This window comes from Ceratotherium simum, chromosome 30 (genome assembly GCF_057802395.1).
Source record: "Ceratotherium simum simum isolate JZ-2026a chromosome 30, ASM5780239v1, whole genome shotgun sequence".
NCBI classification, from domain to species: domain Eukaryota; kingdom Metazoa; phylum Chordata; class Mammalia; order Perissodactyla; family Rhinocerotidae; genus Ceratotherium; species Ceratotherium simum.
Window position 1 is genome coordinate 6,284,991 of NC_141929.1, and position 18,585 is coordinate 6,303,575.

Consider the following 18,585-nt stretch of genomic DNA (forward strand, 5'->3'; position numbering starts at 1 on the left):
TTTGATGTACTTGCTAGCTACCCATTCCTCTCTTTTTATTACTTATATCTCTATGCAAGTTGAGATATCAGCTCTGCCCTGCAGGGAACCCAAGCTCATTGTCCAATGTCCATGTGGAAAGAATCTTTGTGCTTTTGCCAATATCCACAAGTGAATACATTTTCCATTATGCTACTCAGGGTCTCTTACTTGAAGATCTATGTTAAATTTTTCCTTAAATTCAGTGGTATTAACAACAACAACAAAAGTCTCTCGCGCACAGTATTTAGTCCATGACTAGGCACACATTTCTTTTTCTCCTGAGTCGCAGGAGCTCAGTTCAGGGCTGCACTGCAGTAACGAATCAATCTTACCCACTTGGTAATGTTGATAGGTTTTCTTATTTTAGATTGGGGTTATCTCATTTTTATTTTCACTACCATGTCTACCCTGAATATTATAATGTGCTTTGAGTTCTTTTTTTGAAATAAGTTTACAAGAAATTCTACAGATAAACTAATATCCCCAGTGAATACTCCATGAACACTAGCTCAATAGGATATGATGAGGCGGTCCAGGAAAAATTCTTCCCAGGCCAAACAAGTCTGAGAAACCCTACAGCCCACACCTACCCTTCTTAGAGAAACACAAATAATTTTAAAGGTACCCAGAAGTCCTGCAGTAAAAGAAATCTTTCAAACTATTCAACTCAATGTTCTCCACATTTGTTTGACCCTGAAATTTCCCCCACCCCCCTGCCCTACAATGGTGTGCCTTGTGGAACTAATTTCTTGGAACACCAGTTTGAGAAGAACGGGAATGATGAGCAATCTGTATTAGCAGTTATAGGAACACTGTCACGGGAGCAACAGAATGGGACCACATCAACGACTGTGGACTTGGCTGTTTTGAGTTGGAATCCTGAGTGCCCAAGACACCACTGGAGAGGGGGAGATTTCACCTCCTGAACGAGTCATGCAGTGCTGATGAGGTGGAGAGGTCACTGGGAAGCCAGGAGGCTGAGAGGGCCCACCTGTCCCAAACATCTTTGGTAGCCTTGGGACTCTCAAGAGAGGGGTGTGGCAACTGCAAATCTAGACATGAGTCTTTTCTCTGAACCCTTGGGAAGGTGGAAAACATCAACGGCCAACAAGGAAGCATTGCGCTGCAGTTAAATGCCTGGCTCATGGGGAGCTGTGTTCACATCCTGTTTCTGCCATTTCTTCTGCCCATGACCTTGGAGCAGTCATCTTGATTCTCTGAGCTTAAAATAAGCTCTCTCATTGGTAAAAAGTGGTTAATGAAACCAACCTCACACAGTCAAATGAGACAACAGATGGAAGGTGGAGAGCCCCGTGGTAGTGGTGGATGCAGAGCAAAGGCTGGGGAATTGGTAGGGGCTGTCATTACTGGGTCTATGCTCTTGGTCAGTAAGGGGGCGTCAGATCCTTGGCCCTGGTCCCGATCCCCCAAAAAACAATGATCTTAGCACATTTCCATCAGATGCATAGCGCAAATGACTTCCTAGTTTGGTTACAAATTCAGCAACTGAATGCAATCTTGGATGCTCAGCTCGTCCGCAAATATTGCTCCACTGGAATAAATGGGAATCGACAACTATGATCCACAGTCATGAAAGCACAGGGGCCGAGAATAAAGAACGGCTCTCCCAGACAAGCTAACTTGGTTATTATTTATAAGCTCCCGGGCCACCTTGTTATTGCCAAGAAAATCTGCTTTACCTTCTTGCTGCTGTTCCGTCTGGCCTCTCAATCTGTACTTGTTGAAAAAAATAGTTATTGTTATGCTACAGTCACAATGGGACTCACATGACTCAGCACTAAATAACACTGATAAAACTATGAAAAAGGCACTTTGCCATTAAAAGTTATTTTCTCGTGCACTTTAACAAGATTCAAGGCTTTTGTTCTCACAATGCTCTGGTATTTTCAGCTTTACCCAAAAAAGATAAAAATGTGAAAAAGTATTCCAGCAAAATACCACCTCTCTCCACAAAGGAGTGTTTTGATTTTGCAAACAGGGAGCCAGAGGGGGGGGTGGTACATGGAATTCATATTGATCTGCGCTCGTGGCTGTGACCGCAAGGGCGGTGTTCAGCAGGGGTTTACCTCTTTCTTGGTGAATTTTGGCGAGTGATCATTTTTGTCATCAATCATGATTGTGGCTGTGGCCGTGCCTGTTAATCCAACATCCAGTCCGGCCATATCTTGAGCCTCGATGATTAATTCATACTTGGGATTTTCCAGAGTCTACAAAGCAAAAACACAACAGAGAAGGTGGCATTTAGATTTGGGTTTACACTTTGGATAGGCGGCAAGCACGTTGCTCGGGCTGCCTCTACGCCCTCGTCCATCTAGGGCAGGCATCTTTAATCAGTCATGGCAATTTTACCTATTCTTATATATGAGCCTTTGGAATCGCTCCGATAAAGACAGTCACTATTCATAGACTGGGGTTGGCTGTGGGGATGGAATCTATTTTCTGTCCTTATTTAAGGGGATGCTTGATACATTCCAGAATGTTTCATTTCCAAGGTTTGGGCATACATTGCATGTTTGATGTTTACACGTCATGGTGAAATTACATGTCATTTCACAGCAACCTCATGAAACTGATCTGGAAATGAGGCTAAGTTTGATAAGGAGATTAGGACAAAGATGGCAGCTTTAGGAACTCATGTTTACTGAATAATCTGATGGGCCGGGCATTGGATTACTGGACTTTACAGAAATCATTGTCATTAATCTTTCCAACAAGCGTGTCAAATTGCATTTATTATTCCCATTTTACAGGTGAAAAAATACCAGCTGAGGTTTAGAGTCACTTGTACTGCACTTCTTTAATGTCATTTTTAGTCAGTTTAGTCCTTCATGTCATGTTAACTTTGGAAGATGCATTTTAATCCAGCCATGATCTGATAAATTTAACACAAGCAATATTCCACTATTGCCTCTCAATAGACATAAGTTTTTCATTTGAATATTTGACAGATATTTTGCTACCATGTTTAAATACTCAAAACAACTAACCAAGGGGCCTGATCCTAAGATGAAGAAGAGTGCAGCGGTTGGTAGGCAACAACCCCCGCATTTAAGTTGTCATCCTGGGTGGATTTGCTTGTCTTGGACGACCAGCATGCTGTTCTTCTTCTGGTAAGGCAGGCCCCCACATTTCCTTTGGGGACCTACCCATCACTTCTCCTCTGCCCATGTGGTTTGGGTTGGATGACTTTCTCCACCCTCCACTCTGGCCCTTTTGGAATGAACCCTGATGAGAAGAAGCCAATAAGTGCATGCCATCCCAGGGGCACCACGACGAGTCCAGGTCAGGACCTGTGATTGACAGTTGGGAGAAGGAAGCTCTGTTTCTTGGTGGTGTGAACCTGGAAGCATTTAGCCAGGGAGCTAGATGAGCCATCTCATGACACAGCAGTGGTGGGGTGAGGGAAGTCTGTCTGAGAACGAAACCAGTCTACTGAGAGAATTAGACTTGAACCCTGGAGAAAAAGAAATGTTTTCCAGTGATTCCACTGGAGTCACTTCATCATGCCATGCCTTTGCCTATGGACTTTTCAGCTAATTAGGGCATTAATTATCCTTATTTGCTTAAAGCAGTTTGGGTTGGTTTCGTAATCACTTACCCAGAGAGTTTGAGCTGAACCACCTCCAATAACAAAAATAAAGTATTTTCATTTTTGTTATTGAAGGTCCTACCAATCGCAAACAGTCCTACCAGTATCACAGCGTTGAGAGTCTTTGTTTATACCAACCGATAATTAAGAAACACCACGGGAAGCAAAGAACAAAAACACAATGAGGATCTATAATTTCTTTCTCAAGCCAAAAGTTTACATGGTAAATTTTAATATCTCAATGCTAGCTGTCTCCAAAATTTTTAAGTAGTTTTAAAGGGTGGTTAGCCGTTTGCTCCTTAGGGCACCTGTAAGTGGTTGTTTCTTAACTAACAGCTTCTGAGCTACTAACTTAAGGAGTGGTAGTTCTATTGGATGGGTTGGAAGGCTCTAAACTCTTAAATTCAAGAGGATGAGTGGCATGCTGAATCACTCCTTGGTCAGGGTTACTCACAATGTTTTTTTCCAGCTTTATTGAGATGTAATTGACATATAGCATTGCGTAAGTTTAAGGTATACAATGTGATGATTTGACACGTATATATTGCAAAATGAGCTCCACCAGGATTGAAGGTCACACAGTTCTGTAACTGCTGAGTGCAAACAGAATTTAAAACCAAACCCAGCTCTGGGCCATTCTGGTTCTCCCTGGTTCAGTTGGCACCTCTTCTGTAAAGGTGCTTGAAATGCCATCTACTCTCGAGCTGCAGCTGGAAAATCATCAGCCTAATGTAAGTGACTTTTTACTTATCATCATTGACAAGTTGGATTGGATTTACTATTTGCCATAAATTCTGCAGCTGGACCATATAAAACTAATAAATTGGCCCGTCTTCAAAATCTTTCCTGAGTGTATCTGGACGTACTAACCACTAACCAGGTCTAATTTCTTGTATAACATTTTTACTTTTGTAATAAAACATTGCATGTTTTTGGAAGCATGTAATCATGAAAACAAGAAATTATGTGGATTTTTTTTGATATTGAAGAGATCATGGTAAACTTAATATCATTTTCCTCGTGTAACATCATTTACCAACATAATTCTTTGACACTATTTTAAGGGTTGCATAAAATATAATAATATGTGTAATTTATAATTTACTTCATATTCTATTATTAAGACTTTAGGTTATTTCTAATCTTTTAAAAATTTTGACAATTTTCAATAACATTGCAATGAACATCTTTATTCAGGAAGCTTTCAATATATTTTAACTTTTTTTTTAATGATAGATTCCAAGAAGCGGAATTACTAGGTCAAAGAGTATGAACATTTTAAGGCTCTTTATTCATATTTCAATACTGCTCTCCAAGAAGATCCTACCAATTTTCATATCAGTCTTACCAGAATGTTTAGTTTATGATCCCAGCCGTGGCTTGTTCCTAAAGAGAAGCTGATCTGGCCCATGACACAAATTGGGGAACAAGAACGATCCTATGATTGCTATCTAACAAGGATGTAAATTCTCACAACATTCACACTTCTCTGACTTGCAGTACAGGTTGCTATGGACACGCACTACAGGGCAGCTTCAAGCACTAACTATGGTGGGTATGTGCTGCTTTGTCTTCCCATTCCCTCTTCCTCAGGTATCTATTCTATAATTCCTTTGGGGGCATCACCTCTTCCTCACTCCCAGCACAGGTGGAGTTCAGGTAGAGTTGACTCTATCCCTGATGGAGGGATGGTCATGTGGCTCAGGCCTGGACAATCAGGACCTCCCGTTCCCATGGCCATGTGCTGAGCACAGAACCCAAGTTAGGCCACCCAGGATTGAAACTCAATTTCAGGACATACTTCTTTTAGAAGTCTTAGGTCAAAGAAGTCCTCTTTCTGTTGGACTTGAAGGTGGTAGGACAGAAATCTGGAGTTGGTAGTGGCTATTTGCAACCACACAGAGAAAGTCAGCCTGAGAAGGAAGACGAACTGAGGGGTAGAGATGGAGTTCTTTTAACCTCATCTGAGCTCTTTAATAGTCATCCTTGAAGCCAGATTTTACCCTTCAGATTTTGTGAGTTCTATGAGCTAATAAATTTCTCATTTCCTTAAGACATTTAAATTAGACGTTCTGTGAATAGCAACAAGGGACTTTTGACTAATATTGCAACTAATGCTATGATCAATTATCTGGTTATTTGCAAGAAAGTGTAAGAGCGATCATATCATAGTAATATCACAATAGGCTCTTCACAACAGCACTCCAATTGTCTCATTAATACATTATTTTTCCTTTTAACATTTTCCCAGCCACAGAAACATTTTTTTTTGGACTAGAGAAAGTTATTACAATATTTTCTTTCATTAGTTTATGCATCCATTTTATTGAAAGTTATTGAACATCTAGTCTAAATATTGCGCTGGGTGCTGGGGATATGGGAATGAGAAAACAAGTCCCTTTCTTCAAGGAGTTTAGAGAAGTTTAGGGTTGAGGACGGGCATGTTCACATATAACTGTGACAGAACAGAGTCCCAGCTAAGCAGAGGTGTGTACAGATCCTTATGAGAGCACAAAGGAAGGACACATTGGCTTAACTCTCTTGTAGTTGAACAAATTTTATAACTAATTTAAAAAAGCGAACCAGCCAGTTCCCATTTCCTGAAGTAAATAAAACTTTATGACTGTAATAGGAAATAGTAGAAAATCAATTAGACTATTAAGCAGATAAATTGCAAGGTTTGGGATGAAATGTTCCAAAAGTCTCAATTTTCTGGCAAACTTAAGGCTACCTCTAAAAATGTTTTCATTATTGAAGAAATATCCAATTATTGTAAGGAAAATAGAAACTATACAGTCATTTCTAAAGTGGAAAGTGAAGATTCTTCTCTGCCCTTCCCCAACCCCATCTCCAAGAGGTAAATATTGTTAGTAGTCTGTTGTCTGTCTCCCTCCTTTTTCCTACACATTATAGACACACACATGCACACACACACACACATTTTATATACACACATATTTAAACAAATGATACCATTCACACATTTGTTCAACTTGTTTTACTGTATCACTTTCATCTCAGTGCTCATAGATCTGTCCATTCTTTTTCACAGCTATACAACAGTCCACTGTATGGACCTATCATAATTTATTCAATCATTCCCTATTGTATGGTCATTTATTTGAGTCGTTTACAAGTTTTCACTTTTAAAAGCAACTCTAAGATAAAAAGTCCATTGGCCTATCAGTATTTGGGATTTTTCTGTAATAAACATTATTGCTTTCACAATGACAACAATAATAAAAACCAAACAACCAAAAATAAAAGCAACCTCCTTTGAAATGTAAAAGACCTAGAGAAAAGGCCACATGAATCCCTCGCTCCTGCATCACTGGAACACCTTCCTCTCACCTCAGACCTGCTTCCCACTCTAGCTGAGCCTTTTCCAGGAAGTCTTACCCTAAATCCCTAGCTCCTATAGTCACTCTTACTTGAAATACACATACTCATACTTATTTCTGGACCGCTCAGCAGCCTGAACTGCTTTGTCTTTGTCGCTCTGCTGGAGAAGACTCCTAGACAGCCCGCAGCGGCCCCATTCTCTGGGAAGAACAATTGCTTCGGAAAAATAGGCCCCAGTGGCCTTGTGTCATGTTTGTCTCCCTTGCACTAGTGACTGATTCACAATTGACTCCCTAATCCCAGCCGGGACAGTCGGATTCTGGGAATATGAAACGCGGAACCAGGCAGCATGGAGACAGATGTAGGGCAAACCCTCTTGCCTCTCTCCACATTACTCCTAAGCCTGATAGGAGGATTTTTGCCTTCTTAAATGTTTTGGGAGGAAACTTACCACACTGGCGCTCCTCTCTGCCCTTGTGGAAGGCACCCTGTCTCTGGGGGATGAGACCTTCAGTTGTCCAGCTGCTCTGCCACTTGGGGAGTGACCTGAACAGGGGGCAGGAAGCCTCATCGTCCCCTCAAGGCCAAGCTGCACTCTTTATGGCAAGAATCGCACCTGATTTTTGTGTTTATTTCTCTGAATTGATTCAAGGCTCAGAGGGGAGATGGGTGTGATCAACTCCAACAGAAAGAGCCTTCATGCACTGCTCTAACCAGAAGTTTGTGAGCTCTGCCGCTGAGACCTGGGACTGTGCTGGCTCCTGACTTCAACTCCTTCCTTGATCCTGTAACACACCCCGTGTTTCCTCAGGAGATCCTTTTTGGCGCTGAAGCCAGAATCAGTTTCAGTTGCTTGTAACCGAAGGGACCTGCGGTGAGGCTAATGTTACATGTTCACCGGGTCCTATTTCTTTTGACTCCGGGGCGTGCAGCTAGACTGTAAGATGGACTCGTGTGACGGATGCTGGCCAACGGACTATGGGCAGAAGTGACGTACTGGAATGGCCCTTAAGTCTTCCACAGAATCCTCCATATTTCCTATTCCCCAAAAGGAAGGAGCCTGGATCTCCAAATAATTGTGTGGAGTGGAGCCCCTTCACTGACCCGCTTTAGACTACGGTGTGAACAAGAACCAAGCTGTTCTTTAGGTTTAGGGGACGTTTATTATGGTGCTCAGCCTACCCTGACTAGTATGAAGCCTATGTTTCCTGTTTGGTCTTATTTTGAATGCCCATTTACTATCTCCCTAAGTGGATGACAAAGTTTTCAAGGGCAAGGACCATGCCTTTGACACCCATGGCTAGCCAGTACACAGCCCACGAGGTGGGCGATTGACTTTCGTTATTGATAACGATGATATATTACTGTTTCCCTGAATTAAATTATATCTCAAAGGTCTGAGTGTATCAGTGGCGTTTCCCAACCAGAGTCATTTATTCTCAGCGAATGACTTGTACTTTGGGGAGCTCTAGCTCAAGGAGACAGGATTTTCTTTTGACCAAGAAAGGCACTGTGTCAAAACTGGGAAAATTAAATTGGCTGCTCTGATTATTTTAAGCTATCTGATCTGTAAGACATATCGAAGAGTCAAGCTGCTCTCCTGGCTTGAATTCCGCAGTCATGCACTTGCTTCCTCCTCCTGGGTGTCTACTAGCAACCAGTTAATCTATATCCTAGAAACAAAAGGAAGATGGTATGTTTGCAAGAAAAAGCCTCGGGTGTGTCTCCACTAACACAGGCCAGGTTCGCTGATCACACTGATTTGAAAACCAAACATTTCATCTTGAAATAAGAGTCGAGCCGTGTCATTAAATATGGCACATAATCAATCACCGGACCCTTGATGTTTTACACAGTAACAGCAACTTCCACACGAGTATGCATTTAACGGAACATTTATCACTAATAACAAGCATAATGGTAGCCGTGGGGGAAAATCAACGAATAAACATTACACGGAAAAAGGCTTTGCCATCAACCTGCACAGTACCCCATCCTTGTCTTGCCTGGTCTTGAACCACTCTCCATAGCTCTCTCTACACTTTGTCCAGACTGGATTTCTTCCCATTGTACCCTACTTTTTCTTTCTTTTGACCTTTCACTTCTACTTCTTCTTCCAGGCTAATTCCTGCTCATTTGCTGATGGTCGTTCTTCACTGCACTGAAGCTCCATGAAGGCAGGAACCTTACTGCACAACAGGGTGACTAACACTTAGGAAGAGACGGTCAGATTTGATCAATTACTAGTCACCTGGCTCCACCACTTAGTAGCTGAGTGATCCTGGTCAAGTTACTTAAGTTCTCATTGCCTCAGTTTCCTCCCCTGTAAAATGGGGAGAATAATTATACTTCTAGGGTAAGTGAGGATTAAAATAGGTAACATAAAGTGCTAAGCACAGAGCTTGGCATACGTAAATGCTCAATAGATGGCTGCTGTTATTATGCAGTAGAATCTTTGGAAAATCTTCTAAAGATGTGGCAAGCAATGAGGGTGGCCTCCAGGAACAGTCAAAAGGAACTCAATGCTGCCAACAACCGTGAATGAGCCTGGAAGTGGATCCTTTCCCAGTCAAATCTTCTGATGACACTGCAGAATCTGGACAGACACATGGATTGCAGCTTTGGGAGAGCCCATTAAGTGGAGGACACAGCTAAGCCATACCCAGGCTCCTGAACATAGAAAATGTGAGAAAATATATATCCATTGTTTTAAGTCACTAAGTTTTGGGGTAATTTGTTATGCAGCAATAAATAGCTAATATAGTTTCTCCCCGGCACTTAGCACAGTCCTTAATATTCTTGTTTATTGATTACTTGTTTATTGGCTATCTTGACTCTGACCATTTGAGCTCCATGAGGTCAGGGACCTTGTCTTGTTTAGAGCTTTATCTCCCAGCTACTAACTCAGTGCCTGGCACATCATAGTTACACAATAATTAGTCAATTATAGATATGTTTTTATAAAATAATGAATTACATAGAGTGGTGTGCCTGAAAATGTTTAACAACAGATTCTCTTGATTTGTGGTGTTTTTCAGTTTTGGTGGTTTAAATACCTTTACCATGGTGATTTCAAGGTGCCAATAATATGTCATTGAGGGCATAGTTGGAAAGTGATAGATAAAATCAGTTATCGTGAGCTGGTAAGAGCTGGCTCCAGCTTATAAATGGTGCTTTCAGAGTGAAGAAAATCTATAAGAAGTCTTTTTCAACAAGTTCCTTTGTTGTCTAACATTTAAGGTATTGTTAATGAGAAATATTAACGTGAGATTTACAGCAAAGATATAATTGAATTCATTTATTTATTTACTCATCAGCTTTGCCCAGATAGGCTGAGCAAAGCAAGACTCCTTGCAATACGGCACCAGAGCTGGGACCACATTCTTCTCTAGGTTAGCTGCGCCTGAGACCTGGTCTATAAATATTGCAAACAGATTGGTGAAAACATTATCTGAAGCAGAACGAGTGGTTGTCTGTCTGGAGTTTGATTTATCCACTCTGGCCACATAACACTGGGGATACATAGTCCATAAATCCAGCAGGAACCGCAAGCATTCCCTCGTAAAAGGTGCCTTATTCCCACCGCAGACAGTGAGCGATGTTCTTCCATCTCCCACGCAACAGGGTGAGGCAGGTTTGACGTGTCTGTGTCTTCAGGCCTCCTTTCACTTGCTCCTCAGTGCTAATATGAATGTTCATGCTCTTGGCTGTCACCTGCTGTGTTTGCATTCCCGGCTGGCGTCTGGTGGATGAGGAGAAGGCAGAGCTCATTTCCCCAGATTTACTGGTTGCTGATGAAGCCAGCAGGGTGGGGAAGCAACAGGGAAAATAAACACTGCCTCTTAGACATATGCAGCTGGAATAACTCAAGTGATAGATTTCAGGTTGAGGGACACCAAAATCAAATAAAACATTTCCAGGCGAAGTGTACATCTTCCGATGTTCCTGATGAGTTATAGTAAATAAACTGCCGATGGTGTTCATAGTATACCTGGAAAAATCACCCCCTTCAGACCTAAGGCAGCAAATATTTGACATTCAGGTTGATTCCACTGAAACATTTATATAGTGTGTACCGGGTAGGGTGTGATGAATGATACAGACCCTGCCTTTGGTGTATTTATATTCTAGGTAAAGGAACAAAAGGCTAGTATGTAAGGCATGATGAGATAAGTGTCATCGGAAGTGTACCAATTAAGGTCTGTGAGAGACGAGTCAGAACGTGGGGTGCTCAGGAAGGCTACATGGAGGTTGTTTAATTTAGCAAACATTTAATGAGCACTTACTATGCATTAGGCATCCTGCTAGATAGTAGTGACAAGTGAAGGGAGCCAAATCTACTGCTAGATAATTCCCAGATACTTTCAGTAGGATGAGATGGGAGTAGGAAGGCTGCTGAGGTGTGACAAAGGAGAGGCCACCTGACCTGGACATAGGTGGAGGGATTAAGGGGACATTTCTGCAGAAGAGAATATCCCATTACAGGATTAGAAATAGGATCTTGATGTGGAAGTAAATTTCTATGGAAAAAGATGGGAGGCTATTAATCCTAAAAAGCTCTTAAATTCAATCATTCAATAAGAACTGAAGGCTGATTCTGATTCCGGTCAGGACAGCATGGGAGCAAGAAGAAGGATAGAATATACTCCCCACCATCAAGGAACTCCCAGCTTAGCTGAAGATAGAACACGTATAAGCGGCTCCACAGGCAGTAGGTGGTACATGCTGAGTGAGTTTGCACTCAGAAGGTTCAGCTGTGAATGGTACGGTTGGAGGGCTACAGTGGCTTTGAAGGGGCTTCGGGTTAATGCAGGCTGGAGCTGAGCTTTGAAGGATGGGTATGAGGGGGGAGAATTCAGGGGAAAGAAGGGCCTGGGAACCAGCATGGCAGTGGCCAGCTGCGACAGGGCCACTGGTGTGGGTGGAGTCAAGGTTTGTGAGGTGAAGAGACACAGCCTGTTGGTTCCTGAAAGCACCTCAGAGATCATCTAGTCCAGCCCCATCTTCAAGGAACTCACAGCGTGAGGAAACAGAGTAAGGGAATCCCAAGAAGCTGTGGTTGGTTAGGGGCAGAAATGAACCTGCTGAAGAATTTCTTGGTTTTATCTGTTTGATGGAGACAAGTTAAATATGGACCCCTAAAAGTTGAAGTAAAATAAAATGTAATTAAAGTGCTCTTTTCTGATTTTTATATATTTTCATAATCCACTGTTACTGTACCAACATGTTTGTTCTAACCTTTAGGCCCTGGGCTGTCATAGCAACATTACGCCAGTTATGTAGTAGGTGCTTATGACATATTGTCTGAGTCAGTGCTTCTCCAACTTGCCTGTATCAGAATCCCCTGGTGGGTGCATTAAAACACAGATTTTCAGCCCACTTCTAGTGCTTATGATTCAGGCGGTCCAGGGTCGGGCCCAAGGATGTGCATCTCTGACAAGTTTCTAGGAGACGCTGAGGCTGCTGATCTGGGGACCACACTTCGATTATTGCCGTTTGGAATGAACATTTGACTAAAAGTAGGTCAACATGTACCCTTACATATTTTTATTTAAAACTCACCTGTTTATGATGCAATTTAAATGAAAAATGAAAAACATAGTTTATCAAAGTTTCTCTCTCTGACTGTGAAATTTTCCTCTTTTCCTCCCTTTCTAGAAAAAATGTACTGCCTCTAAGACATCAAACAGCACATGGTTGCCTCTCCAATGTGCTTCAAATTGTCTTCTGGAAGTGTCCATTTGGATGTTCTCCCCCCACCTTCATGGGCCAATAACAGAACTTGTTATCTTCCCTGCAACACGGCCCTTCCTCCTGGAGACATAACTCAGGCTGGATGCTGGGGAGATGTCCTCAGCTCTTCTCTCTTTCACCTCCAACAGCTGATCACCAAGTGCTACTGATTTCTCTTCCCCACCCTCTCCTGAATCTATCATCCCTGCTATCAGATGACTTGGAGCCTTCATCTTTTCTCACTGGAGTTACTGCAACAGCATCCAGACTGGTCCCTCTGCTATCTTCCAAACCACTCTCCATCCCAAAGCCAGCCAGAGTGAGCCGTCTAGACTACCATCTGACCACAGGACCCTCCTCAAAATGCTTCAGTGGCTGCAGGATAATGTTCAAGTTCCTCAAGCATGGAAGACGCTCTCGTCACGGCCTCATCCACTTCTCCTCACTCTCGGTGTTATGTCCCTAGAACACCAGACTATAGGCAATTTCGCCATCTTGGGCTCTTCACTCCTCTACACCTTTGCTCGCGCTGTGCCCTCTGCCTGGGACGCCTTCCCTACATATGCTGTTTTTTTCCCCTGGGAAATTACTACTTGTCCTTACAAATCTTGCTTAGCTGTTGCTTCCCTCATAAAGCTTTCCTGCTCTTCCCAGAGTAACTCCTTCCTCTGCTGTATTAGCCCTATCTATACATTACAGTGAATGTTTTTCCCTTGGTTGACTTAATGACACAGCAATTTTCTCTTCTCATGTCTGTCTGTGATTATGCTGTGAGATGCTCAGGGTCAGGTTCCTGTGTCAAACACAGTGCACAGTGGAAGAGAGCTCTAAACGCTGTCAAGCTTTCAGCCCTAGAAGCTTTCATACCTTCTGTGGCAGGCAGAATAATGGCCCCCAAATATGTCCACGTCCTAACCCCTGGAACATGTGAATATGGCACCTTATGTGGCAAAAGCGACTTTGAAGATGTGATTCAGTAAAGGATCTTGAGATGAGGAGATCATCCTGGATTATGTAGGTGGGTCCAAAGTAATCACAAGGGTCCTTACAAAAGGGAGGCAGGAGGGTCAGAGAAGGAGATGTGACAATGGAAGCAGAGAGAGAAAGAGAGAGAGAGAGAGAGAAATTAAAATGTTACACTGCTGGTCTTGAAGACGGAGGAAGGGGCCATGAGTCAAGGAAGGCAGGTAGGCTCTAGAAGGTGGGAAAGGCAAAGGGACAGATTCTTCCCTAGAGCTTACAGAAGGAACCAGCCCTGCTGACACCTTCATTTTATCCCAGTGAAATTAATTTGGGACTTCTGACTTCCAGAACTGTAAGGTAATAAATGTGTGTTGTTTTAAGCCACAGATTTTGTGGTCATTTGTATTGGCAGCCGTAGGAAACTGATGCACCCTCTCTGGAGAGTGCTCATTGAGATCCTGGAGATTTGAGATGCTCACCAGCCTCCCAGCTCCATGTGGTGCACAATGTCACCAGCTGCCACCTTCACTTCACTCCCAGTTGCCTCCTTCCCAGGACTGCCCATCTTCCCAGAATAGCATCCTCTATCTTTCCTCTGGAAAATATTTCAATTTCAAGCCTTTGAAGTGTAATGTCAACCAGACCTTTCCCACAAAATCTGTCTAGTAGGAAGATAAATTTCCTCCCATCTACAAAATGGTAAATACCAAATCAGTTTATTGGAGAATCTTCTCTTCAATATATGTGATTTCCAATATGTCAGTCACTTGCAGAGTGTTCATTACAGCCCTCGATGGGGGCAAGGACCCAGTCGCTGACTCATTCCTGCTGTATCCCTAACGCCCAGCCTGATGAGACACTGAGGCCCCAAGACGCTGCCTTTATATGATCATTCGGTTATACTCTTTGAAAAGAAATTGAGCTAATTCTAAACCCCCCGGGGAAAAATCTCATAGCCAGTGCAGTGTCTGGCACTCTCAGTTAATGTTTGCTGAATGAATAAATCAAGGGATGGCTATGCTGATCACTATACAGAAAACTTGGCCTCAGGGTTGCTATTCTGGGTTGCAGAGGTTACTGGTCCAAAGGCAGGGCCTGGGCAAGGTTGGACAGGCTAAGCTAGTTTCTAGAAGACCAGGTTATGCAGAGTAGGACAGGGTGACAAGGCTCTGGTTTTCCAGGAGGGAGCAGGGAAAGTCCTTCCCCTTTGGAGAGGCGTCCACGCCAAGGGAGTCTTTGCGTGTTCTGTGCTGGTGGGTCGGGCTCTCCTCTACCTCATGGCGGACACCCCATGGCTGGTTCCAACCCCAGGCTCAGCTCTTGGCCTGTTGCAGATCCTGAGTGTATAAGATGGAAGGGGGACAACCGAATCCAGTGGTGAGGTTTGGATGGGAATGACCTCTCAAAAAAAAGAGGGGGCTAGAGAATGTTACTCAGATGAGCCTCAGCAAATGCAGCTGGGGGCTGTCTCAAGTGACCCTGGGGGGCCGTAGTCACCACAGCATAAAGTTAGGAAACTGGCATTCCTGTCATTCGCCAAGTACTCTCCGAAAGCAAATAGCTTTCCTTGGGTTTCGATTTATTACCATCTGAAATGTCATTCTCTGTGTGGGTAATAAAAGATAATACGTTTTATGGTGGCTCCTTATGTTAAGGTTTTACAAAATCTGTTATTAAATGATCTGCATAGACTCTAAATGAATTTTACCAGTTACATAGAATAGCAAGGTGGTTTTTTTTCTTTCTTCTCCCCCAAATCAAGTGCGGTTAGAAGCGTGGCACTCTCTGCATGTTTTCTAATCACACAGCAGAAGGTAATGCTTTTAAGGTCAGACTAAAAATTGCATTCTGCTGTGTAATCGGCTTCACAAAGTTACATACTGGTCAAAACGTCCAGAAAATTCAATTACTGACTCCCAATGACAAAAGCACATGAGCCCACCAAGGGTTGGAGGATGTTTCTAAAATTAGGTTCTGAATGCCTAGGACTTGGAGCAATTTCAGCTTTACAACCTTTGCCTGACATAGGTCCTCCACATGTTAATGGCCTCTACCGTTAATTTCAGGCGCTTAGTCATTATTACAGCCTCAGCTTAGAAAAGCGCAGTCTAAGTGGGCTTTGTCAAGCCTGAGTTGCCCACCGTTTCTCAGAACCTGCTCACATTCAGATGTGATCTCCTAATCAAATCTGCCATCCAGGGTTCATTTTAATCGGTATTACATATTTTCCCTTAAATCAAATGCATTTTTATGCAAAGCTTACTTTGGCTTAGAGTTCTCTTGCTGGTAATAATTCCAGGTAGCTTTCGAAACAAAGTAGCCTGCTGAGAGGGAAATGAATCAGCAAATGACACCCACCCACTCTACCCGTGGCCAGGAAAGTCGTTCCAGACTCCACTTTGCCTTTATGCTGTCATTGGGCTGTACTCTGAAAATAAATTGAACTAATTCTAAATCATCCGTGGAAAAAATCACACGAGACGGATTCCAATTATGCCACTGCTGTTGTTCCAACAGCGAATTCACATAGCAGGGAGAAAAGGCAGTGAGAATGGCCCCGCCGAGGCTTATTCTGGAAAGCTCGCCTGTCGATTTCACACCTGGCACAGTCAGCCTTTTGATCTCTTTCTTTCGTCATTATTTGGACAAGACCACCTAACGCACTGCGACCCCCCCCCCCCCCCCCGCCCGGTTCGCAGATGGCAGCCCTTCTGTGACCTTGGCCCCATCATTCATTCTGTTCTTGAAATTGTCTTGGCTCTGCTGACAAGAGCTAAGCCTATTAACATCCTTGAATGTTACTCTAGCAAAGAACAAGAAGTCAAATGTTGCCACTTAACGTTTGGTCTTGCCTCTTGCTGGCTCAGCCTTGTAGACAGACTGTTGATAAAGAGCAGTGTGTTTTCTTCACAAATAATAAAACCCACAACATGCCTTCAGAGGGATCCTTCCCATTTTATTTTTAAAAAATAACAATAAGTAGCGTTTTCTGCGTTGTCTCCAGCTCCTTTCCAGAGATATTTTCAAGGTGGAGGGGGATTGAACTCCACTGCTAATCTCTCCAGGAGGGAACCCCATTGGAGGGACAGACTTCAGCACTGGGATGAGAACATACCTCTGTGCCTCACGCTCCCTCCTAGCTCTAACCTCAACCTATGGACCTTTCTGCTCTAGTCCACAGGTGCCCGTTCCTTGCGAGTCCAGCTGGGTTTCACTCAGATCCTCTCTCTTAATAATAATCATGGCTACATCCATTGAGCACTTACTGTATGCCGGCAACAGTGCTCAACCCTTCGTGTGAATTACTTCAGCTGATCCTCATGACACTTGTGAGGCAGGTGAGGTCGTTGCTTCCATGTACAGGTGAGGACTCTGTTGCCCAAAGACACATAGCTCTTGTGTGGTAGAGCTGGGATGGGAGCCCAAGTTGTTGGGTCCACAGCCTACTGTCCTAATTGCTACACCCTTGAACCTCCTCATCACTTACACAGTAGACCAAAGCCTGTCTTATTGGTAGCCTAAGGATTCCACGTGGGAACCTATTTCCCAGCTGTTCCCACCAGCCCTGTATGGGCTGGGCTTGGAAGGACGGGTGCTCTTTTTGGGTAGGTGGCCAGTCATGGGCAGCTCTGAACAATCGCCACCAAGTCTCTAAATATCTGCCTTCTTCTTGGAGACCCCATTTATTCCCACAGCTTCAGTTCTACCCACCCCTATCGATTCTGATAGCTTCAGTTACCACCTGTCTCTTTTATGTCCAACTGTCTCCTAATTCCCAGCTCCACACTTCTAACTACTTGATTGACATTTCCCCTGGATGTTTCACAAGAGCTGCAAACACAGCACGTCACAAAGCGGGCTCAGTACCTTCCTGCCCAGCACAAGCTTTCCCGGCCCTGGTCCATGGTGTCACCTCCACCCAGGCAACCAGACCAGAAACCCATGATACCTTCTGTCTTCCTCACCGATTCTTTCTTGGATCTCATATTACCCCATCCTCACTATTCCCACTGCCCTCGTCTTAGTTTGGGTTGCCGTCACGTCTCATCCTGACCGCTATTTCCTGAGATAAGTAGAAGACAAACTTGGGGCAATGTGGGAATGGGTTATAGCATGCAGGAAGGAGGAAAGAGGGCCTGGTTACCAGCATCACGCCATTGAGGGAGGAAAGACCACTTCAGCTAGCCCAGTATATGGTGTACCAGAGGTCGTAACCATTGGCCAGTGGGAGATTTCTCAGGCTGACTTCCTATGTGCAAAATACGGGCCCCAGAGCATCCCAACATCATACAACCACATCCTACAGAAGCTTCTGGACATTATTTAAGGGACTATGTGGGTGGTCCATTCACTTCTCCATTTCTTCACAGATGCTGTTCCCTTTGCCCAGAATGCAATTCTCTACACTCAAACTTGGCAAATTCCTACTACCCTCAAATGTCCCTCTCAAATGTCACTTTCTCTTTGAAACCTTCACTGAAATCTCCAGAGAAGAAAGATTGCAGAAGTATACAGAGTATACAGCTCCCTTGTAGCACACATTACATTGTGTCACCGTAAACCATAGATCTCTGTTCCTTCCACCCTGCTGTGAGATGCTTGGAGGAAGGAACCATGTTTTAATTATTTGCTCCTGCTAACTTGTGGCAGAGTGAAAATAGCATGGACTTAAAAGCCAAAATAAAGAGACACATTTAGTTGTTTTGTAACAGCTGTGTGCCCATGGACAGATCATACCCTCTGATGCCCAGGTGCCCTGGTTCTGCAAAAGGAGGCAATCTTACCTTTTCTCTAGGACCATTGTGAGGATGGAATAGAATAACCTCTCTATATCACCAGTCATGTGACCTGGTACACAGAATGAACCTAGCAGGTGGAAGCTGTCATTATAGTCACAATCACAGAATAGTTGCTCA

General features: G+C 43.5%; 1 protein-coding gene across 1 annotated transcript in view; it reads right to left on the reverse strand.

Annotated features, from left to right (window-relative positions):
• Window positions 1-18,585, reverse strand: part of CDH13 (cadherin 13) — a 1,041,327-nt gene that overhangs the window by 155,994 nt on the left and 866,748 nt on the right. Inside the window, exon 8 of the mRNA XM_004437068.3 lies at window positions 2,109-2,249. Coding sequence (XP_004437125.1) covers window positions 2,109-2,249 — 141 coding nt within the window. The remainder of the gene's footprint in view (window positions 1-2,108; window positions 2,250-18,585) is intronic.